Below are 25045 nucleotides of genomic sequence, written 5' to 3'. Positions count from 1 at the left end.
TCTCTCTCCTCCTCCTGCACCTGCTCCTCCCCTCCTCCCTCCATCTCTCCTCAGACTCCGAGCAGAGCCCCGTCCTTCCCACGGCGGCGCGGTGACGGATGAGTCCGTCCGCTGCAGGGAAGCTTCGCTCCGGCTGCTCCATCCCTCTGCTCCCTCCCTCCGCTTCCTCCCTCCCTCCCTCCACTCTGGCTGCTCCCTCTCCCCCTCCGCTTCGGCTGCTCCCTCCATTCCCTCCCTCCCTCCGGAGGAGAAGAACAGCCCATCGCGCAGGACATGGGGATTTAACCGGGATCGTGAAGAAGAAGTCGCATCCGAGAGAATCTGCAGGAGGAGGAGGAGGAGCAGGAGGAAGAGGAGGAGGAGGAGGAGCAGGAGGAAGAGGAGGAGCAGGAGGAGCAGGAGGAGGAGGAGGACTGAGAGAAGCGGTCCCGGTGGGACAGGCGGGATGTAGCGGATGGTTGTGACAGTTTGGAGGACGAATCAGCTGGATGTTGTTGTTTATGGAGAAAAGGATGAACAAAAGCTCTCTGGAGTTGATGGCGTGATGGAGTGAGAGAGGGAGAGAGAGAGAGCTAGAGAGAGAGGGGGTGGGGGTGGGGGGGTCACTCCAGCCATGAAGTCGGTGTTGCTCAGCCGCTTCTTCATCCTGCTCCCCTGGGTCCTGATCGTCATCATCATGATCCACGTGGACAGTAAGCGGGCGACCCGGGCGCCACTGGCCGGGCGGCCCGGCAGGGCTCAGCGGGGGGTCCGGCCCGGCAACCAGTCCGCCCTGCCGGTCATCTACGCCATCACGCCCACCTACACCCGGCCCGTGCAGAAGGCGGAGCTGACCCGGCTGGCCCACGCCTTCCGCCAGGTGCCCCGCTTCCACTGGGTGGTGGTGGAGGACTCCACGTCGCGCACCGACCTGGTGGCCCACTTCCTGTCCCGGAGTGGCGTCCCCTTCACCCACCTGCACATGTTCACCCCGCGAAGGTTCAAGCGCACCGGGATGCCTCGAGCCACCGAGCAACGCAACGCGGCTCTGGCGTGGCTGCGGCTGCACCGGGGCCGCCGCGACGCCGGGGTCGTCTTCTTCGCCGACGACGACAACACTTACAGCCTGGAGCTGTTCGAGGAGGTAACTACTCTGAGGCAGTTACATTACTGCATTACGTTACTGTTCGAGGAGGTAACTACTCTGAGGCAGTTACATTACTGCATTACATTACTGTTCGAGGAGGTAACTACTCTGAGGCAGTTACATTACTGCATTACGTTACTGTTCGAGGAGGTAACTACTCTGAGGCAGTTACATTACTGCATTACATTACTGTTCGAGGAGGTAACTACTCTGAGGCAGTTACATTACTGCATTACATTACTGTTCGAGGAGGTAACTACTCTGAGGCAGTTACATTACTGCATTACATTACTGCTCGAGGAGGTAACTACTCTGAGGCAGTTACATTACTGCATTACATTACTGTTCGAGGAGGTAACTACTCTGAGGCAGTTACATTACTGCATTACATTACTGTTCGAGGAGGTAACTACTCTGAGGCAGTTACATTACTGCATTACATTACTGTTCGAGGAGGTAACTACTCTGAGGCAGTTACATTACTGCATTACATTACTGCTCGAGGAGGTAACTACTCTGAGGCAGTTACATTACTGCATTACATTACTGTTCGAGGAGGTAACTACTCTGAGGCAGTTACATTACTGCATTCCATTACTGTTCGAGGAGGTAACTACTCTGAGGCAGTTACATTACTGCATTACATTACTGTTCATCATCTCCCTTCGTCCTGGACATCAATGATTAAAACAGACATCAAATCAAGTAGAAGTATTTATAAATACAGCCTCAATACCGTAGAAACATTTGATGTATTTAATGTACATAAAGTTCAAAACACACACAAATATACAGTATATAATAATATGTACATTTCCACTGTAAAACTATCTATCCATCCATCCATCCATCCATCCATCCATCCATCCATCCATCCATCCATCCATCCATCCATCCAAGATATAAATACATTGTAAAAGTGTATTTTATATGTATGATCAGTGATGCCATTAAAGTGTTAATTAGTAACGTGTTACTCTCATATGACCACTTTTTTCAGTAACTAGTAATCATCTTACTCTTTCCAAACCAATAATCAGAGTAAAGTTACTTGTCCAAGTTACTATTATAGTGTCCGCAAGACGAGTTTCTTGTTTGTAAAGCAGCTTCATCATTAACCAGACCCAGTCTGGTTGTTCTCCTCTGAACTCACACACTAGACTGATGATCCAGTTTGAACCAATCGTTCAAAACTCACGAGTCACTCTACTGAACCATGACTCATTGAGTCACTCTACTGAACCATGACTCATTGAGTCACTCTACTGAACCATGACTCACGAGTCACTCTACTGAACCATGACTCATTGAGTCACTCTAGTGAACCATGACTCACTTAATCCCTCTACTGAACCATGACTCACGAGTCACTCTACTGAACCATGACTCATTGAGTCACTCTACTGAACCATGACTCATTTAGTCACTCTACTGAACCATGACTCATGAGTCACTCTACTGAACCATGACTCATTGAGTCACTCTACTGAACGATGACTCAAGAGTCACTCTACTGAACCATGACTCATTGAGTCACTCTACTGAACGATGACTCACGAGTCACTCTACTGAACCATGACTCATTGAGTCACTCTACTGAACCATGACTCACAAATCACTCTACTGAACCATGACTCACGAGTCACTCTACTGAACCATGACTCACGAGTCATCACCTTCATGAACTGTTCACTGAGTCATTCCTGCTCCAGCTGCAGGAGGAAAACATTTCAGCCTCCATGTTCAAACCAGAGCGCCTCCTGGTGGTTCATCTAGAGCGCCATGTACATGGTAGATCCTCTCCTCTACACACAATGTACATGGTAGATCCCCTCCTCTACACACAATGTACATGGTAGATCCTCTCCTCTACACACAATGTACATGGTAGATCCTCTCCTCTACACACAATGTACATGGTAGACCCTCTCCTCTACACACAATGTACATGGTAGATCCCCTCCTCTACACACAATGTACATGGTAGATCCTCTCCTCTACACACAATGTACATGGTAGACCCTCTCCTCTACACACAATGTACATGGTAGACCCTCTCCTCTACACACAATGTACATGGTAGATCCTCTCCTCTACACACAATGTACATGGTAGACCCTCTCCTCTACACACAATGTACATGGTAGATCCCCTCCTCTACACACAATGTACATGGTAGACCCCCTCCTCTACACACAATGTATATGGTAGATCCTCTCCTCTACACACAATGTACATGGTAGACCCCCTCCTCTACACACAATGTACATGGTAGACCCTCTCCTCTACACACAATGTACATGGTAGACCCTCTCCTCTACACACAATGTACATGGTAGACCCCCTCCTCTACACACAATGTACATGGTAGACCCCCTCCTCTACACACAATGTACATGGTAGACCCCCTCCTCTACACACAATGTACATGGTAGACCCTCTCCTCTACACACAATGTACATGGTAGACCCTCTCCTCTACACACAATGTACATGGTAGATCCCCTCCTCTACACACAATGTACATGGTAGACCCCCTCCTCTACACACAATGTACATGGTAGACCCTCTCCTCTACACACAATGTACATGGTAGACCCCCTCCTCTACACACAATGTATATGGTAGATCCTCTCCTCTACACACAATGTACATGGTAGACCCCCTCCTCTACACACAATGTACATGGTAGATCCCCTCCTCTACACACAATGTACATGGTAGATCCTCTCCTCTACACACAATGTACATGGTAGATCCTCTCCTCTACACACAATGTACATGGTAGATCCTCTCCTCTACACACAATGTACATGGTAGACCCTCTCCTCTACACACAATGTACATGGTAGACCCTCTCCTCTACACACAATGTACATGGTAGACCCTCTCCTCTACACACAATGTACATGGTAGATCCCCTCCTCTACACACAATGTACATGGTAGATCCTCTCCTCTACACACAATGTACATGGTAGATCCTCTCCTCTACACACAATGTACATGGTAGATCCTCTCCTCTACACACAATGTACATGGTAGACCCTCTCCTCTACACACAATGTACATGGTAGATCCTCTCCTCTACACACAATGTACATGGTAGACCCCCTCCTCTACACACAATGTACATGCTCTTCCAGCCCCCCCCCCCCCCACTCCCCCAGAAAGCATTCAACCTGCACACACATCATGCAGAATTGCATCACGTCCTCAGCCTCGCTCTAATTTGATTCATTCATTTTCTCGCAGCTCATTTCTTCTCTTTCTTTCCTGATTGTCTCTGCAATGCATATTAATAACGCACTGGTAAAAATAGGCTTGATTAAAATCACACCAGCCAACACTGGTCCCGACTCATAAACAGCAGCATGACGACTCTCCGGGGCAAAGAGGCAGGAAACCAGAACATCCATAATGGGTTTCATATACTTTGTCATTATGAGTCTATTGTGTGCACAGTTCACTTCTCACCTATTAGTTTGAGGAGAGGGAGTCAGCCTTGATCGCCCGACAGTGTCCTGGCAGCCAGTCCAATCAGATTCCTCTCAACGCTCTTGTTCTTCTTCTTTCTTTTCACTGCCAGCTTTTCTTTAGTTTACTAGTATATAGCTGGCGTTTACTGACTGACTGCCGCTGCTGTAATTTGTCACGACTTAAAGGTTGTCATGTGCTAACCCTAACCCTAACCCTAACCCTAACCCTAACCCTAACCCATGTGCTCAGCTGCATCTGAAATTAGTTTTCATGTGTGGCAAAGATGAATTATTTGTTGTCTCAGAGCAGCTTCTGCCCGCTGCTGACGATTTCCTTATTGATAATGAGACTTTCTTAAAGTATTGGTAGTGCACAGCAGGGTTAGGGTTAGGGTTAGGCTAGGGCTAGGGTTAGGTTATATTAGGTTAGGCTAGGGTTAGGGTTTGGGGCTAGGGATAGGGTTAGGTTATATTAGGTTAGGCTAGGGTTTGGGGCTAGGGTTAGGGTTTGGGGCTAGGGTTAGGGTTAGGTTATATTAGGTTAGGCTAGGGTTTGGGGTTCGGGTTAGGGTTTGGGGCTAGGGTTAGGGTTAAGTCCTAGGGTTAGGTTATATTAGGTTAGGCTAGGGTTTGGGGCTAGGGTTAGGGTTTGGGGCTAGGATTAGGGTTAAGTCCTAGGGTTAGGGTTAGGTTATATTAGGTTAGGCTAGGGTTTGGGTTTGGGGCTAGGGTTAGGGTTAGGGTTAGGTTATATTAGGTTAGGCTAGGGGTTGGGGCTAGGGTTAGGGTTTGGGGCTAGGGTTAGGGTTAAGTCCTAGGGTTAGGGTTAGGTTATATTAGGTTAGGCTAGGGTTAGGGTTTGGGGCTAGGGTTAGGGTTTGGGGCTAGGGTTAGGGTTAGGGTTAGGATTAGGGGTTAGGATTAGGGTTAGGGTAAGGCACTTTCTGTCATGATGATTCATCGTGTTTCGTTGCAGATGGTAGAAAGTTACAATACAACAAAATACAATCGGACAATCCTGACTCTTAATTCATGTGCAGTTCTGCAACGATACTGTTCGTTTCTTTCATATTCTCACGTCAGCAAATTTGTACCTTTCTATCCAACTCTAAGTACATTTGAATAGCAAATGAAGTTTCACCTACCAAGACCTTTGTGTCTGGTTTGTGTTAGGGTTAGTGATCAGGTGGTAGGGTTAGGGATAGGTTAGGGTAGGGTTAGTGATCAGGTGGTAGGGTTAGTGATCAGGTGGTAGGGTTAGTGATCAGGTGGTAGGGTTAGTGATCAGGTGGTAGGGTTAGGGATAGGTTAGGGTAGGGTTAGTGATCAGGTGGTAGGGTTAGGGATAGGTTAGGGTAGGGTTAGTGATCAGGTGGTAGGGTTAGTGATCAGGTGGTAGGGTTAGTGATCAGGTGGTAGGGTTAGGGTTAGTGATCAGGTGGTAGGGTTAGGGATAGGTTAGGGTAGGGTTAGTGATCAGGTGGTAGGGTTAGTGATCAGGTGGTAGGGTTAGTGATCAGGTGGTAGGGTTAGGGTTAGTGATCAGGTGGTAGGGTTAGGGATAGGTTAGGGTAGGGTTAGTGATCAGGTGGTAGGGTTAGTGATCAGGTGGTAGGGTTAGGGATAGGTTAGGGTAGGGTTAGTGATCAGGTGGTAGGGTTAGTGATCAGGTGGTAGGGTTAGGGTTAGTGATCAGGTGGTAGGGTTAGTGATCAGATGGTAGGGTTAGTGATCAGGTGGTAGGGTTAGGGATAGGTTAGGGTAGGGTTAGTGATCAGGTGGTAGGGTTATTGATCAGGTGGTAGGGTTAGTGATCAGGTGGTAGGGTTAGGGATAGGTTAGGGTAGGGTTAGTGATCAGGTGGTAGGGTTAGTGATCAGGTGGTAGGGTTAGGGATAGGTTAGGGTAGGGTTAGTGATCAGGTGGTAGGGTTATTGATCAGGTGGTAGGGTTAGTGATCAGGTGGTAGGGTTAGGGTTAGTGATCAGGTGGTAGGGTTAGTGATCAGGTGGTAGGGTTAGTGATCAGGTGGTAGGGTTAGTGATCAGGTGGTAGGGTTAGGGTTAGTGATCAGGTGGTAGGGTTAGTGATCAGGTGGTAGGGTTAGGGTTAGTGATCAGGTGGTAGGGTTAGGGTTAGTGATCAGGTGGTAGGGTTAGTGATCAGGTGGTAGGGTTAGGGTTAGTGATCAGGTGGTAGGGTTAGGGTTAGTGATCAGGTGGTAGGGTTAGTGATCAGGTGGTAGGGTTAGGGTTAGTGATCAGGTGGTAGGGTTAGTGATCAGGTGGTAGGGTTAGGGTTAGTGATCAGGTGGTAGGGTTAGTGATCAGGTGGTAGGGTTAGGGTTAGTGATCAGGTGGTAGGGTTAGGGTTAGTGATCAGGTGGTAGGGTTAGTGATCAGGTGGTAGGGTTAGGGTTAGTGATCAGGTGGTAGGGTTAGTGATCAGGTGGTAGGGTTAGGGTTAGTGATCAGGTGGTAGGGTTTGGGTTAGTAATCAGGTGGTAGGGTTAGGGTTAGTGATCAGGTGGTAGGGTTAGGGTTAGGTTAGGGTAGGGTTAGTGATCAGGTGGTAGGGTTGTTCTGAGAGAGCGAGTGCTCTGGCCACTTGCCCTGCCCACGAGCGCTGGGGGGCGGGGCAAGTGGCCGGAGCTTTCCCCCCGGTTGGCTGAGGCTCAGACCGGGGAGTCTGAGCTTTCTGCTCAAATGCAGGAGGTTCTCCACTCCGGCGCTGATCGCGGTCCGGCAGCTCGGCGCCGGAACACGGAGGCGCCGAGCTCCTCTTCATCGCTGCCGCGGTCCGTCCCCGCCATATAGTGCCACTGACCGCGATATAGCGCCACTGACCGCGATGTAGCGCCACTGACCACGATGTAGCGCCACTGACCGCGATGTAGCGCCACTGACCGCGATGTAGCGCCACTGACCACGACATAGCGCCACTGACCGCGGCTGAACAGAACGCTGACCGCCTCTGGGAAGCGGAGCTGCCGGAGCGCGGTCAGCGCCGGAGCCCAAAGCTCCAGACTCCGGTGTCCCGGACCCGCATCCACGCCACGGCGAGCGCTATGCTGCAAACGGAAAGCTCCAACGTGATACAAAGTCCCTCCCCCCGGTCTCCCCCTGCCTCAAGTCCTTTCTTTCACAACAAACACTAAAGTTGAGCAGCAAAGAAAAGAAAAGGAAAATAAAACAACCAGAGCAAAGTGACCACTGACAGCAGAGGATTCATCCAGCCGATACTTTAACATATTGAGGGTGTAGTAAATCACTGACCAATCAGCAGACGGCTCCTCAGACTCAGACCAGTTCCATGGTCCTGGTACCCCAATGGAAGGGGGGCGGTCTGGAGCGGTCCAGTCCGCATTCCTGTGGTGACACGTGAACCGGAACGGTTTAGACCGGTCTAGGCCGGCACCTTTTGTCTGGTGGAAACGGGGCTTTTGATTCCCGTATTTTCTGCCCTATAAGGCACCGGATTGTAAGGCACACCTACATTGACTGACATAATTTACAACTTTGTTTGTATATAAGGCACACCGCATTATAAGGTGCATGGAATAGACCAGTGGTCAGAACCTTTATAGCTGAAAGCCATTAGGTTACATTCTCCACTGATTCTAACACCCAGAGAGGTGCACACACTTTATTTTGATAGTCCTACCTGCAGCCTATGCCAGGAGGACACTACACACAAAACCTTCTTCACTGCTGGTTGACAACTTACAACTACCGGTAATAAACTAAACTACATGAACTAAGCAACAAAAACACAACACAACACAATTATTACCGACACCACAGACCAAATATAACCCCCAATAATTGCATTTAAAACACCACAAACAGAAACTCCCATAATTCATTGCAGCTATCGGCTGCACTGAGGAGCTCAGGATGTCCCATCATGCCTTGCAGCGACAAATTCATGTTTTGTGTTGTTGGAGGTTATTGTGGGTTGTTGTTGGGCTTGGTGTTGTGTTGATTGTGTTTATGTGTTTTTGTTCCCCAGTTTAGGGAGTCATTATTTCATCTAGTTTATTTTGGTTTGTTAGAATGTTGGTGTGCAACCATGAGTGATGAATGTGTTGTGTGGAGTGTCGTCCGCTCTGAAGATTAGAGTTGTCAAAATAAAAGCTTCTGGTTGTTCAGCTGTCAAATAGTCTGGAGTAGAGCAATTCTTCCATATATAAGGCGCACTGGCAGCTTTTGAGAAAATTTGAGGTATTTAGGTGCCTTATAGGGCGGAAAATACGGTACCTTGGGTTACCTTGGGTTACCTTGGTCTACCTTGGGTTACCTTTGATTATCTTGCACTACCTTGGGCTACCTTGGGTTACCTTGGTCTACCTTGGGTTACCTTTGATTATCTTGCACTACCTTGGGCTACCTTGGGGTACCTTGGGCTTCCTTGGGGTACCTTGGGCTACCGCTGCCTTGTGCTACCTTTGGGTACCTTGCGCTACCTTGCGCTACCTTGCGCTACCTTGGGGTTTAGCAGAGTCAATCTGCAGCCAGTTTTCTTCATGTCTTGTTCACATTTGCTTGCAGTCTGACTAAACCCTAACCCTGACTTTTCTTCAGCTGGATGTGATTTTGCTGGATGTGATTTTGCTGGATGTGATTTTGCTGGATGTGATTTTGCTGGAGGCAGACGTATGAGGCTGTCAGACGCAGATTGGCAGTTTGCTCCGCCCACTAACACGTCAACATCAACCTTTCCTGCACCTGATTGGGCAAACAGTCGTTCGTCTCCGCTGACGCTGAGCAACCTTTGAAAGCAAGTTAATGAATGTCGTACTTCTCCAGTGAAAGCATTGAAATGAGCGTCCTGCTGTCTCCCGTTCCTTCTCTGTGATTGGTTGGAAGTTGAGGCTTCACCAGGCAGCAGGAACTGAGTGGTGACGTCTGGTGCAGTAATGCGGCGCTGCCTCTCACTTCCTTTGTTCTGTTGTTCACCAGCGACAGGCTGGAGGCTGTTTGGGTGAACCATGATGATCTCTGACCACACACACACACACACACACACACACACACACACACACACACACACACACACACACACACACACACACACACACACACACACACACACACACACACACACACACACACACACCAGCACATCCCACCCTCCCCCACTTCGCCACTCTTTTATCCGTCGCTCTCATTTGTCGTTGCGCTGCTTCCGGCTGAGAGTAAATTCATTCTGGGGGAAAAGGAAGGCCACTGCTCTCCTGCTCTCCTGGACGCTCTCCTGCTCTCCTGGACGCTCTCCTGCTCTCCTGGACGCTCTCCTGCTCTCCTGGACGCTCTCCTGCTCTCCTGGATGCTCTCCTGGACGCTCTCCTGCTTTCCTGGACGCTCTCCTGCTCTCCTGCTCTCCTGGATGCTCTCCTGCTCTCCTGGATGCTCTCCTGGACACTCTCCTGGACACTCTCCTGGACGCTCTCCTGGACGCTCTCCTGGACGCTCTCCTGGACGCTCTCCTGGACGCTCTCCTGGACGCTCTCCTCTGCATTCCACATTAAATAAAGACGGCTAATCACTCCTGCACATCCACACATTTGTTTCAGCGTCGACGTCAGAAGGCTGAATTGTGACGTGTCGTCCTCGTCAGCGTTTAGCAGCGTATTGTCATCAGGAATCCACTGAATGTTGATTAGCAGAAAGATTGTCTTCTTTCATAAAGTCTCCAATATTAAAGTTTTAGTTGAACAATCTCTCTGAGTGTAAAATCACACCAATCATCTACATTTACAAAACAACCTCCATTTTCCACATGGCTGCCATTTCTTTTTTCTAAAACATTGGCATCATGTGTTCCAGTAGTTCTCTCATTTGTTGGCTGCCAGCTCCATTTCTGATGACCAAAACATGAAATATAACAAAGTCAAGCTTATTTTTGCTGAACATTTTTTGTTCCAGGAGAGAAAAAGTTTCTCAACTCATCAAATTCACTTCTTTTTGTCATTATTTCACAAGTGCAGACTAAACCATTCCGGTCAAGGCTTCACAGCTAAACCAAGTTCTTTCTTCGTGTTTGCAGATGCGAAGCACTCGAGGTGTGTCAATCTGGCCCGTGGGATTCGTTGGTGGCAGAGCGTATGAGCGCCCCCTGGTGTCCGGGGGGAAAGTCATCGGCTGGTACACCGGCTGGAGACCCGACCGACCGTTTGCCACCGACATGGCAGGTAAGAGGCAGCGTGATCATCTGGATCAGGGCTGGGTCTAAGTGTTCTGGAATAAACTCAAAGACCAAGTTTGTGGCACTTCTCTGGGAAAACTGACCAAGACGAAGCGAATCACAAAGTCAGAAGAAGTCAGAAATCAAAGAGTTCATAAGACAAAGGAAGCACTGGGCGTCTTTCAGTCCTCGCTGAGTCTTCAGGCAAACACAGCAGGAAATCGGCTTCACATCTGGATGTTGAAGAGCATCTCCTCCCGGCATGTGGCTGAATCACAGCTGCTGGGCTGATGGTGGGAAATACGCAGTGTCAGCCATCTTTAAAGCTCCCGATGCTTCGTAGAAGCATGAAGAGACTTTATCGATCAGCCCGTTGGTCACAGAAGCCGGAGCCGGCGAGGCGCTTCGGCTCGTTGGTTTTCTCCAGAGCAGAGAAGAACGCTAGAAGAACTCTGGGTGCCTGGCAGTTCACATGGAGCGTTCCCACTCTTGGTTTCTTCATGGATTCATTTGCCGTAAAATGAGATCTCGTCTTTCCAATTTAATGTTCTGACTGTTACACCTCCGCTCCGGAGCTGCTGCGCTACTTTGCCTGATTGTTTATGCCTGAGATAAATCACCACGAGTTCTGCAGGGCGACATTGAGTGAAGCGGAAACGTTCCGGGAGGAATCTGGACAGGAAGAGTCTGAATACCTGTTTCAGATGCAACGTGCTGCTTCACAAAATCTCCTGCAATCAGTGAAATATGTGTGAGCTGCACTTTTTACCGACTTAAATGTACAATATAATGCTTAATGGACACCACCTCAGCTTAATGAGCAGCACACGCTACGTTATGGTATTTTATTGACTATGGCCACAAGGGGCTGCTGATTACCTCCATATTGGTTGAATGTTGCTTCATGTCTGCTGGATGTACAAACTGGTTCCTGAAATCCATGTTGACCTCGATGAAAGTTTCCCCGGGAGACGGTGAATATTATTGTGAATAAACAACTTGAATCAAGTCTGTGGCGGGGAACTTCTTCAGGAGTTGATTGCAGGAGTTGTAATGGAGCCATGGAGGTGGAGAGGAGGTGCCTTATTGTTATGTACTGCACAACGTGTTTCACATCCATACATGAGAGGTTCCCCCCCTGACACCCCGACCCCCCCGACACCCCGATCCCCCCGACACCCCGACCCCCCGACTCCCCTGACACCCCGATCCCCCCAACACCCCGACCCCCGACCCCCCTGACACCCCGATCCCCCCGAACCCCCGACACCCCGACCCCCCTGACACCCCGATCCCCCCAACACCCCGACCCCCCAACCCCCGACCCCCCTGACACCCCGACACCCCGATCCCCCGACCCCCCTGACACCCCGACCCCCCAGACACCCCGATCCCCCGACACCCCGACCCCCCGACCCCCCTGACACCCCGACCCCCCCGACACCCCGATCCCCCCGACACCCCGACCCCCCGACCCCCCTGACACCCCTGACACCCCGACACCCCGACCCCCCTGACACCCCGACACCCCCGACCCCCCTGACACCCCGACTCCCCTGACACCCCAACCCCCCTGACACCCCAACCCCCAACCCCCCCGACACCCCGACCCCCCTGACCCCCCCGCGCACACACACACACACACACACACACACACACACACACACACACTCACACTCACACTCACACTCACACTCACACTCACACTCACACTCACACTCACCGTCTGAGTCGCATTAGGAAGCATGTGAAGCCGTCGTTCAGCTCCGTCAGTCTCTGGATGCTCTGAGATCAAAGGGTTGGCGAAGTGGAAGACGTCCCTCACCGCCTCTGGACGTCCATGTCTCAGGGTCCATGACACGTCAGACGTGTGGAGGACGTCTTGTTCTACGTGCAGCATGCAGATGACGGTTCAGTGCTGCAGCATGCAGATGATGGTTCAGGGCTGCAGCATGCAGATGACGGTTCAGTGCTGCAGCATGCAGATGACGGTTCAGGGCTGCAGCATGCAGATGACGGTTCAGGGCTGCAGCATGCAGATGACGGTTCAGTGCTGCAGCATGCAGATGACGGTTCAGGGCTGCAGCATGCAGATGACGGTTCAGGGCTGCAGCATGCAGATGATGGTTCAGGGCTGCAGCATGCAGATGATGGTTCAGTGCTGCAGCATGCAGATGACGGTTCAGGGCTGCAGCATGCAGATGACGGTTCAGTGCTGCAGCATGCAGATGACGGTTCAGGGCTGCAGCATGCAGATGACGGTTCAGGGCTGCAGCATGCAGATGATGGTTCAGGGCTGCAGCATGCAGATGATGGTTCAGTGCTGCAGCATGCAGATGACGGTTCAGGGCTGCAGCATGCAGATGACGGTTCAGGGCTGCAGCATGCAGATGACGGTTCAGTGCTGCAGCATGCAGATGATGGTTCAGGGCTGCAGCATGCAGATGATGGTTCAGGGCTGCAGCATGCAGATGATGGTTCAGTGCTGCAGCATGCAGATGACGGTTCAGGGCTGCAGCATGCAGATGACGGTTCAGGGCTGCAGCATGCAGATGACGGTTCAGGGCTGCAGCATGCAGATGACTTTCTCCTAACCGTCACTCAGATGATCTGGATGTGAGACGTTTGTTTGACCTCTCAACAACCGTCAGCTTCCTCGTCTGAAGCACCGTCATGGAGGAGCTGTTCTCTCAGCCCTCGTACTGGTAGACACACTGAGGACCATAAGACTGGTCATGTGACCTTGTCGTAGACACACTGAGGACCATAAGACTGGTCATGTGACCTTGTCCGGCCGGACCTTGACCCTCTTTGTCCTCCTTCCCCTTCAGGCTTCGCGGTGAACCTCCAGGTGATCCTGGCCAACCCGCGGGCCCAGTTCAAGCGGCGAGGCTCCCAGCCCGGGATGCAGGAGTCCGACTTCCTCAAGCAGATCACCAAGGTCACCGAGCTGGAACCCAAGGCCAGCAACTGCACCCGGGTCAGTCCTCAGTCCAGACCGGGTCCAGACCTGGTCCAGACCTGGTCCACATCTCCTGCAGGGCCAATGACCACGACATGCCAGGAGTGTGACTGGTGACGTGGTGACGTGGTGACTGGTGACGTGGTGACTGGTGACGTGGTGACTGGTGACGTGGTGACGTGGTGACTGGTGACTGGTGACGTGGTGACTGGTGACGTGGTGACTGGTGACGTGGTGACTGGTGACGTGGTGACCTGGTGACGTGGTGACATGGTGACTGGTGACGTGGTGACGTGGTGACTGGTGACGTGGTGACCTGGTGACGTGGTGACATGGTGACTGGTGACGTGGTGACTGGTGACTGGTGACGTGGTGACGTGGTGACGTGGTGACTGGTGACGTGGTGACGTGGTGACTGGTGACGTGGTGACTGGTGACGTGGTGACTGGTGACGTGGTGACGTGGTGACTGGTGATGTGGTGACTGGTGACGTGGTGACTGGTAACGTGGTGACGTGGTGACTTTTGACGTGGTGACTGGTGACGTGGTGACTGGTGACGTGGTGACGTGGTGACTGGTGACGTGGTGACTGGTGACGTGGTGACTGGTGACTGGTGACGTGGTGACTGGTGACGTGGTGACTGGTGACTGGTGACGTGGTGACTGGTGACGTGGTGACTGGTGACGTGGTGACGTGGTGACTGGTGACGTGGTGACGTGGTGACTGGTGACGTGGTGACTGGTGACGTGGTGACGTGGTGACTGGTGACGTGGTGACTGGTGACGTGGTGACGTGGTGACTGGTGACGTGGTGACTGGTGACGTGGTGACCTGGTGACGTGGTGACGTAGTGACATAGTGACTGGTGACGTGGTGACTGGTGACGTGGTGACTGGTGACGTGGTGACGTGGTGACGTGGTGACGTGGTGACTGGTGACGTGGTGACTGGTGACGTGGTGACGTGGTGACTGGTGACGTGGTGACTGGTGACGTGGTGACGTGGTGACTGGTGACGTGGTGACGTGGTGACTGGTGACGTGGTGACTGGTGACGTGGTGACTGGTGACGTGGTGACGTGGTGACTGGTGACGTGGTGACTGGTGACGTGGTGACTGGTGACGTGGTGATGTGGTGACGTGGTGACTGGTGACGTGGTGACTGGTGACGTGGTGACTGGTGACGTGGTGACGTGGTGACTGGTGACGTGGTGACTGGTGACGTAGTGACGTGGTGACTGGTGACTGGTGATGTGGTGACTGGTGACGTGGTGACTGGTGACGTGGTGACGTGGTGACTTTTGACGTGGTGACTGGTGACGTGGTGACTGGTGACGTGGTGACGTGGTGACTGGTAACGTGGTGACGTGGTGACGTGGTGACGTAGTGACATAGTGACTGGTGACGTAGTGACTGGTGACGTAGTGACTGGTGACGTGGTGACGTAGTGACTGGTGACGTGGTGACTGGTGACGTGGTGACTGGTGACGTGGTGACGTAGTGACATAGTGACTGGTGACGTAGTGACTGGTGACGTAGTGACTGGTGACGTGGTGACTGGTGACGTGGTGACGTGGTGACTTTTGACGTGGTGACTGGTGACGTGGTGACTGGTGACGTGGTGACGTGGTGACTGGTAACGTGGTGACGTGGTGACGTGGTGACTGGTGACGTGGTGACGTAGTGACATAGTGACTGGTGACGTAGTGACTGGTGACGTAGTGACTGGTGACGTGGTGACTGGTGACGTGGTGACGTGGTGACTTTTGACGTGGTGACTGGTGACGTGGTGACTGGTGACGTGGTGACGTGGTGACTGGTAACGTGGTGACGTGGTGACGTGGTGACTGGTGACGTGGTGACGTAGTGACATAGTGACTGGTGACGTAGTGACTGGTGACGTAGTGACTGGTGACGTGGTGACTGGTGACGTAGTGACTGGTGACGTGGTGACTGGTGACGTGGTGACTGGTGACGTAGTGACTGGTGACGTGGTGACGTAGTGACTGGTGACGTAGTGACTGGTGACGTGGTGACGTAGTGACTGGTGACGTGGTGACGTAGTGACTGGTGACGTAGTGACTGGTGACGTGGTGACGTAGTGACTGGTGACGTAGTGACTGGTGACGTGGTGACGTGGTGACTGGTAACGTAGTGATGTGGTGACGTGGTGACTGGTGACGTGGTGACTGGTAACGTAGTGATGTGGTGACGTGGTGACTGGTGACGTAGTGACTGGTGACGTAGTGACTGGTGACGTGGTGACGTAGTGACTGGTGACGTGGTGACGTAGTGACTGGTGACGTAGTGACTGGTGACGTGGTGACGTAGTGACTGGTGACGTAGTGACTGGTGACGTGGTGACGTAGTGACTGGTGACGTGGTGACGTAGTGACTGGTGACGTAGTGACTGGTGACGTGGTGACGTAGTGACTGGTGACGTAGTGACTGGTGACGTGGTGACTGGTGACGTGGTGACGTGGTGACGTGGTGACTGGTGACGTGGTGACTGGTGACGTAGTGACTGGTGACGTGGTGACGTGGTGACTGGTAACGTAGTGATGTGGTGACGTGGTGACTGGTGACGTGGTGACTGGTAACGTAGTGATGTGGTGACGTGGTGACTGGTGACGTGGTGACTGGTGACGTAGTGACTGGTGACGTGGTGACTGGTGACGTGGTGACTGGTGACGTGGTGACTGGTGACTGGTGACTGGTGACGTAGTGACTGGTGACTGGTGACGTGGTGACTGGTGACGTGGTGACTGGTGACGTGGTGACGTGGTGACTGGTGACGTGGTGACTGGTGACGTGGTGACTGGTGACGTGGTGACGTGGTGACGTGGTGACGTGGTGACTGGTGACGTGGTGACGTGGTGACGTGGTGACTGGTGACGTGGTGACGTGGTGACTGGTAACGTAGTGATGTGGTGACGTGGTGACTGGTGACGTAGTGACTGGTGACGTGGTGACTGGTGACGTGGTGACTGGTGACTGGTGACGTGGTGACGTGGTGACTGGTGACCTGGTGACGTGGTGACGTAGTGACATAGTGACTGGTGACGTAGTGACTGGTGACGTAGTGACTGGTGACGTGGTGACTGGTGACGTGGTGACTGGTGACGTGGTGACGTGGTGACTGGTGACGTGGTGACTGGTGACGTGGTGACGTGGTGACTGGTGACGTGGTGACTGGTGACGTGGTGACGTGGTGACTGGTGACGTGGTGACTGGTGACGTGGTGACGTGGTGACTGGTGACGTGGTGACGTAGTGACATAGTGACTGGTGACGTAGTGACTGGTGACGTAGTGACTGGTGACGTGGTGACTGGTGACGTGGTGACTGGTGACGTGGTGACGTGGTGACTGGTGACGTGGTGACTGGTGACGTGGTGACGTGGTGACTGGTGACGTGGTGACGTAGTGACATAGTGACTGGTGACGTAGTGACTGGTGACGTAGTGACTGGTGACGTGGTGACTGGTGACGTGGTGACGTGGTGACGTGGTGACGTGGTGACTGGTGACGTGGTGACTGGTGACGTGGTGACGTGGTGACTGGTGACGTGGTGACGTGGTGACTGGTGACGTGGTGACTGGTGACGTGGTGACTGGTGACTGGTGACTGGTGACGTAGTGACTGGTGACTGGTGACGTGGTGACTGGTGACGTGGTGACTGGTGACGTGGTGACGTGGTGACTGGTGACGTGGTGACTGGTGACGTGGTGACTGGTGACGTGGTGACGTGGTGACGTGGTGACGTGGTGACTGGTGACGTGGTGACGTGGTGACGTGGTGACTGGTGACGTGGTGACGTGGTGACTGGTAACGTAGTGATGTGGTGACGTGGTGACTGGTGACGTAGTGACTGGTGACGTGGTGACTGGTGACGTGGTGACTGGTGACTGGTGACGTGGTGACGTGGTGACTGGTGACCTGGTGACGTGGTGACGTAGTGACATAGTGACTGGTGACGTAGTGACTGGTGACGTAGTGACTGGTGACGTGGTGACTGGTGACGTGGTGACTGGTGACGTGGTGACGTGGTGACTGGTGACGTGGTGACTGGTGACGTGGTGACGTGGTGACTGGTGACGTGGTGACTGGTGACGTGGTGACGTGGTGACTGGTGACGTGGTGACTGGTGACGTGGTGACGTGGTGACTGGTGACGTGGTGACGTAGTGACATAGTGACTGGTGACGTAGTGACTGGTGACGTAGTGACTGGTGACGTGGTGACTGGTGACGTGGTGACTGGTGACGTGGTGACGTGGTGACTGGTGACGTGGTGACTGGTGACGTGGTGACGTGGTGACTGGTGACGTGGTGACGTAGTGACATAGTGACTGGTGACGTAGTGACTGGTGACGTAGTGACTGGTGACGTGGTGACTGGTGACGTGGTGACGTGGTGACGTGGTGACGTGGTGACTGGTGACGTGGTGACTGGTGACGTGGTGACGTGGTGACTGGTGACGTGGTGACGTGGTGACTGGTGACGTGGTGACTGGTGACGTGGTGACGTGGTGACTGGTGACGTGGTGACGTGGTGACGTGGTGACGTGGTGACTGGTGACGTGGTGACTGGTGACGTGGTGACGTGGTGACGTGGTGACTGGTGACGTGGTGACTGGTGACGTGGTGACGTGGTGACTGGTGACGTGGTGACTGGTGACGTGGTGACGTGGTGACGTGGTGACTGGTGACGTGGTGACTGGTGACTGGTGACGTGGTGACTGGTGACGTGGTGACGTGGTGACTGGTGACGTGGTGACTGGTGACGTGGTGACGTAGTGACATAGTGACTGGTGACGTAGTGACTGGTGACGTGGTGACTGGTGACGTGGTGACTGGTGACGTGGTGACGTGGTGACGTGGTGACGTGGTGACTGGTGACGTGGTGACGTGGTGACGTGGTGACGTGGTGACTGGTAACGTAGTGATGTGGTGACGTGGTGACTGGTGACGTGGTGACGTGGTGACTGGTGACGTGGTGACGTAGTGACTGGTGACGTGGTGACTGGTGACGTGGTGACTGGTGACTGGTGACGTGGTGACGTGGTGACTGGTGACGTGGTGACGTGGTGACTGGTGACGTGGTGACGTAGTGACGTAGTGACTGGTGACGTAGTGACTGGTGACGTGGTGACTGGTGACGTGGTGACGTGGTGACTGGTGACGTGGTGACTGGTGACGTGGTGACTGGTGACGTGGTGACGTGGTGACTGGTGACGTGGTGACGTGGTGACTGGTGACGTGGTGACTGGTGACGTGGTGACGTGGTGACGTGGTGACGTGGTGACTGGTGACTGGTGACGTGGTGACTGGTGACTGGTGACGTGGTGACTGGTGACGTGGTGACTGGTGACTGGTGACGTGGTGACGTGGTGACTGGTGACGTGGTGACTGGTGACGTGGTGACGTAGTGACATAGTGACTGGTGACGTAGTGACTGGTGACATGGTGACTGGTGACGTGGTGACTGGTGACGTGGTGACGTGGTGACGTGGTGACTGGTGACGTGGTGACGTGGTGACTGGTAACGTAGTGATGTGGTGACGTGGTGACTGGTGACATGGTGATGTGGTAACGTGGTGACGTGGTGACTGGTAACGTGGTGATGTGGTGACGTGGTGACGTGGTGACTGGTGACGTAGTGACTGGTGACGTGGTGACTGGTGACGTGGTGACTGGTGACGTGGTGATGTGGTGACGTGGTGACGTGGTGACTGGTGACGTAGTGACTGGTGACGTGGTGACTGGTAACGTAGTGATGTGGTGACGTGGTGACTGGTGACGTGGTGACGTAGTGACTGGTGACGTAGTGACTGGTGACGTGGTGACGTAGTGACTGGTGACGTAGTGACTGGTGACGTGGTGACTGGTGACGTGGTGACGTGGTGACTGGTAACGTAGTGATGTGGTGACGTGGTGACGTGGTGACGTGGTGACTGGTGACGTAGTGACTGGTGACGTAGTGACGAGCCTTCAACGTCTTACTTCTCTCGGACACGGTGAAGTACTTCACGGTTACATCACCGATCATCATCGGGGTTCTGTACGCTTGTTTAATTTCCAATTAACATAATGTCAATTCAGCAAATTATCTGTGAGTCCAAAATTGTTTTCTTGAAAAAGAATTCGATGGTGAGAATGTTTGGTACCATTTACACTCTGGTTTATTCTTAAACAATGTAGTATTTTATAAGTATTTGTGGCATTTTTTTATTGTACGTCATGCTCGATACAAACATATAGATAGATAGAGTTAGATGCCTGCTAAGGCGGCCATATTGGATGAGGACCCACGTCAGCTCCAGTTCACTCTTGGTGAAGGACATTTTCACAAAAATGACCAGATGGCGTTCTTGGTGAAAAAAGCCAGCAGCTCCCTCTAGTGGCCCAGTATTGGAGTTAATGGATATCCTTTTCAGAATGTTGTCGTGGAAACATGAAACATCTGGAAGGAAAACTCAAAAGTGATGTGTTTGGATGTAGGATGTGACGGAGGTCCAGTTTTATATCCTTTCATTTGTGTTCCGTCGTGTTGCTGCACTGATGTTCTTGCCGCTGCTGTTGCTCCGCAGCACAAAGGAAATCTCCATGTGCTGAAGTCACATGGTGGCTCTTCAAATCCCTGGTGGCTTGTGGGTAAATGCTTCCTGTGGGGGGGTTGGGACCCTCCCCCCCCCGGAGCTGTTGATCATCATTTACAGCCGGCTGCTGCTGCAGACGCCCCGTGTTCAAACTCTCATCATCATTATCGGCCCCATTACGCTAATGGGGGCCCCGGGCTGCTAGCAAGACCTGCTATTAGCAGGCGCCACCGTCATCAGTCATCCCCGGATGTGGCGTTACCGTGTCGACGGGGTGTGACATCATCAGTACACGCCCACACAGCGTGATAGAAAATATGACAGCAGTCGGCTGTGGTGATAAAAAGTGGCAATAAACAAAGAAAGTAACATGGAATACAGGAATTTCCAGATTGTCTGACGCTCTTTAATTCACAATGGAATCATCATCTTCACGCTTTTGAACATATCTAATGTGAAGATTTCACATCTTCTTTGATCTGTCAAGTAAAATATGGTCAAACATGGTCTCAGGTTCTGTTTTCCCTCCACAGGTTCTGTTTTCCCTCCACAGGTTCTGTTGACCCTCCACAGGTTCTGTTGACCCTCCACAGGTTCTGTTTTCCCTCCACAGGTTCTGTTGACCCTCCACAGGTTCTGTTTTCCCTCCACAGGTTCTGTTTTCCCTCCACAGGTTCTGTTTTCTCTCCACAGGTTCTGTTGACCCTCCACAGGTTCTGTTTTCCCTCCACAGGTTCTGTTGACCCTCCACAGGTTCTGTTTTCCCCCCACAGGTTCTGTTTTACCCCCACAGGTTCTGTTTTCCCTCCACAGGTTCTGTTGACCCTCCACAGGTTCTGTTGACCCTCCACAGGTTCTGTTTTCCCTCCACAGGTTCTGTTTTCCCTCCACAGGTTCTGTTGACCCTCCACAGGTTCTGTTTTCCCTCCACAGGTTCTGTTTTCCCTCCACAGGTTCTGTTGACCCCCCACAGGTTCTGTTTTCCCTCCACAGGTTCTGTTTTCCCTCCACAGGTTCTGTTTTCCCTCCACAGGTTCTGTTGACCCTCCACAGGTTCTGTTTTCCCTCCACAGGTTCTGTTTTCCCCCCACAGGTTCTGTTTTCCCTCCACAGGTTCTGTTTTCCCTCCACAGGTTCTGTTGACCCTCCACAGGTTCTGTTTTCCCCCCACAGGTTCTGTTTTACCCCCACAGGTTCTGTTTTCCCTCCACAGGTTCTGTTGACCCTCCACAGGTTCTGTTGACCCTCCACAGGTTCTGTTGACCCTCCACAGGTTCTGTTTTCCCCCCACAGGTTCTGTTTTCCCTCCACAGGTTCTGTTGACCCTCCACAGGTTCTGTTTTCCCTCCACAGGTTCTGTTTTCCCTCCACAGGTTCTGTTGACCCTCCACAGGTTCTGTTTTCCCTCCACAGGTTCTGTTGACCCTCCACAGGTTCTGTTTTCCCTCCACAGGTTCTGTTTTACCCCCACAGGTTCTGTTTTCCCTCCACAGGTTCTGTTGACCCTCCACAGGTTCTGTTTTCCCTCCACAGGTTCTGTTTTCCCTCCACAGGTTCTGTTGACCCTCCACAGGTTCTGTTTTCCCCCCACAGGTTCTGTTTTACCCCCACAGGTTCTGTTTTCCCTCCACAGGTTCTGTTGACCCTCCACAGGTTCTGTTGACCCTCCACAGGTTCTGTTGACCCTCCACAGGTTCTGTTTTCCCCCCACAGGTTCTGTTTTCCCTCCACAGGTTCTGTTGACCCTCCACAGGTTCTGTTTTCCCTCCACAGGTTCTGTTTTCCCTCCACAGGTTCTGTTGACCCTCCACAGGTTCTGTTTTCCCTCCACAGGTTCTGTTGACCCTCCACAGGTTCTGTTTTCCCTCCACAGGTTCTGTTTTACCCCCACAGGTTCTGTTTTCCCTCCACAGGTTCTGTTGACCCTCCACAGGTTCTGTTGACCCTCCACAGGTTCTGTTTTCCCTCCACAGGTTCTGTTTTCCCTCCACAGGTTCTGTTGACCCTCCACAGGTTCTGTTTTCCCTCCACAGGTTCTGTTTTCCCTCCACAGGTTCTGTTGACCCCCCACAGGTTCTGTTTTCCCTCCACAGGTTCTGTTTTCCCTCCACAGGTTCTGTTTTCCCTCCACAGGTTCTGTTGACCCTCCACAGGTTCTGTTGACCCTCCACAGGTTCTGTTTTCCCTCCACAGGTTCTGTTTTCCCCCCACAGGTTCTGTTTTCCCTCCACAGGTTCTGTTGACCCTCCACAGGTTCTGTTTTCCCCCCACAGGTTCTGTTTTACCCCCACAGGTTCTGTTTTCCCTCCACAGGTTCTGTTGACCCTCCACAGGTTCTGTTGACCCTCCACAGGTTCTGTTTTCCCCCCACAGGTTCTGTTTTCCCTCCACAGGTTCTGTTGACCCTCCACAGGTTCTGTTTTCCCTCCACAGGTTCTGTTTTCCCTCCACAGGTTCTGTTGACCCTCCACAGGTTCTGTTTTCCCTCCACAGGTTCTGTTGACCCTCCACAGGTTCTGTTTTCCCCCCACAGGTTCTGTTTTCCCCCCACAGGTTCTGTTTTCCCTCCACAGGTTCTGTTTTCCCTCCACAGGTTCTGTTTTCCCTCCACAGGTTCTGTTTTCCCTCCACAGGTTCTGTTTTCCCTCCACAGGTTCTGTTTTCCCCCCACAGGTTCTGTTTTCCCTCCACAGGTTCTGTTTTCCCTCCACAGGTTCTGTTGACCCTCCACAGGTTCTGTTGACCCTCCACAGGTTCTGTTTTCCCTCCACAGGTTCTGTTTTCCCTCCACAGGTTCTGTTTTCCCTCCACAGGTTCTGTTTTCCCTCCACAGGTTCTGTTTTCCCTCCACAGGTTCTGTTTTCCCTCCACAGGTTCTGTTTTCCCCCCACAGGTTCTGTTTTCCCTCCACAGGTTCTGTTTTCCCTCCACAGGTTCTGTTTTCCCTCCACAGGTTCTGTTGACCCTCCACAGGTTCTGTTGACCCTCCACAGGTTCTGTTGACCCTCCACAGGTTCTGTTTTCCCTCCACAGGTTCTGTTTTCCCTCCACAGGTTCTGTTTTCCCTCCACAGGTTCTGTTTTCCCTCCACAGGTTCTGTTTTCCCTCCACAGGTTCTGTTTTCCCTCCACAGGTTCTGTTTTCCCTCCACAGGTTCTGTTTTCCCTCCACAGGTTCTGTTGACCCTCCACAGGTTCTGTTTTCCCTCCACAGGTTCTGTTGACCCTCCACAGGTTCTGTTTTCCCTCCACAGGTTCTGTTTTACCCCCACAGGTTCTGTTTTCCCTCCACAGGTTCTGTTGACCCTCCACAGGTTCTGTTGACCCTCCACAGGTTCTGTTTTCCCTCCACAGGTTCTGTTTTCCCTCCACAGGTTCTGTTGACCCTCCACAGGTTCTGTTTTCCCTCCACAGGTTCTGTTTTCCCTCCACAGGTTCTGTTGACCCCCCACAGGTTCTGTTTTCCCTCCACAGGTTCTGTTTTCCCTCCACAGGTTCTGTTTTCCCTCCACAGGTTCTGTTGACCCTCCACAGGTTCTGTTGACCCTCCACAGGTTCTGTTTTCCCTCCACAGGTTCTGTTTTCCCCCCACAGGTTCTGTTTTCCCTCCACAGGTTCTGTTGACCCTCCACAGGTTCTGTTTTCCCCCCACAGGTTCTGTTTTACCCCCACAGGTTCTGTTTTCCCTCCACAGGTTCTGTTGACCCTCCACAGGTTCTGTTGACCCTCCACAGGTTCTGTTTTCCCCCCACAGGTTCTGTTTTCCCTCCACAGGTTCTGTTGACCCTCCACAGGTTCTGTTTTCCCTCCACAGGTTCTGTTTTCCCTCCACAGGTTCTGTTGACCCTCCACAGGTTCTGTTTTCCCTCCACAGGTTCTGTTGACCCTCCACAGGTTCTGTTTTCCCCCCACAGGTTCTGTTTTCCCCCCACAGGTTCTGTTTTCCCTCCACAGGTTCTGTTTTCCCTCCACAGGTTCTGTTTTCCCTCCACAGGTTCTGTTTTCCCTCCACAGGTTCTGTTTTCCCTCCACAGGTTCTGTTTTCCCCCCACAGGTTCTGTTTTCCCTCCACAGGTTCTGTTTTCCCTCCACAGGTTCTGTTGACCCTCCACAGGTTCTGTTGACCCTCCACAGGTTCTGTTTTCCCTCCACAGGTTCTGTTTTCCCTCCACAGGTTCTGTTTTCCCTCCACAGGTTCTGTTTTCCCTCCACAGGTTCTGTTTTCCCTCCACAGGTTCTGTTTTCCCTCCACAGGTTCTGTTTTCCCCCCACAGGTTCTGTTTTCCCTCCACAGGTTCTGTTTTCCCTCCACAGGTTCTGTTTTCCCTCCACAGGTTCTGTTGACCCTCCACAGGTTCTGTTGACCCTCCACAGGTTCTGTTGACCCTCCACAGGTTCTGTTTTCCCTCCACAGGTTCTGTTTTCCCTCCACAGGTTCTGTTTTCCCTCCACAGGTTCTGTTTTCCCTCCACAGGTTCTGTTTTCCCTCCACAGGTTCTGTTTTCCCTCCACAGGTTCTGTTTTCCCCCCACAGGTTCTGTTGACCCTCCACAGGTTCTGTTTTCCCTCCACAGGTTCTGTTCTAGTCGCTGACTGTCCTGGTTCTGTTTGCAGGTTCTGGTCTGGCACACCCGTACGGAGAAGCCGCACCTCGCCAACGAGCCCAAACATCGAAAGGACACGGTGGTGATGGAGGTGTGA

General features: G+C 52.4%; 1 protein-coding gene across 1 annotated transcript; it reads left to right on the top strand.

Annotated features, from left to right (window-relative positions):
* Window positions 1–613: 613 nt before the first annotated feature.
* b3gat2 (beta-1,3-glucuronyltransferase 2 (glucuronosyltransferase S)) lies at window positions 614–25045 on the top strand (the record flags this gene model as incomplete). The annotated part of the gene is made up of 4 exons (XM_080507685.1): window positions 614–1123; window positions 10652–10796; window positions 13621–13769; window positions 24959–25045. The coding sequence occupies 4 exons, from the start codon at window positions 614–616 to the stop codon at window positions 25043–25045; spliced, it is 891 nt and encodes a 296-aa protein (XP_080363811.1).

This window comes from Blennius ocellaris, assembly GCF_963422515.1.
Source record: "Blennius ocellaris genome assembly, chromosome: 13".
Taxonomy (NCBI): Eukaryota; Metazoa; Chordata; class Actinopteri; order Blenniiformes; family Blenniidae; genus Blennius; species Blennius ocellaris.
This window is presented reverse-complemented; position numbering and strand designations above follow the sequence as displayed.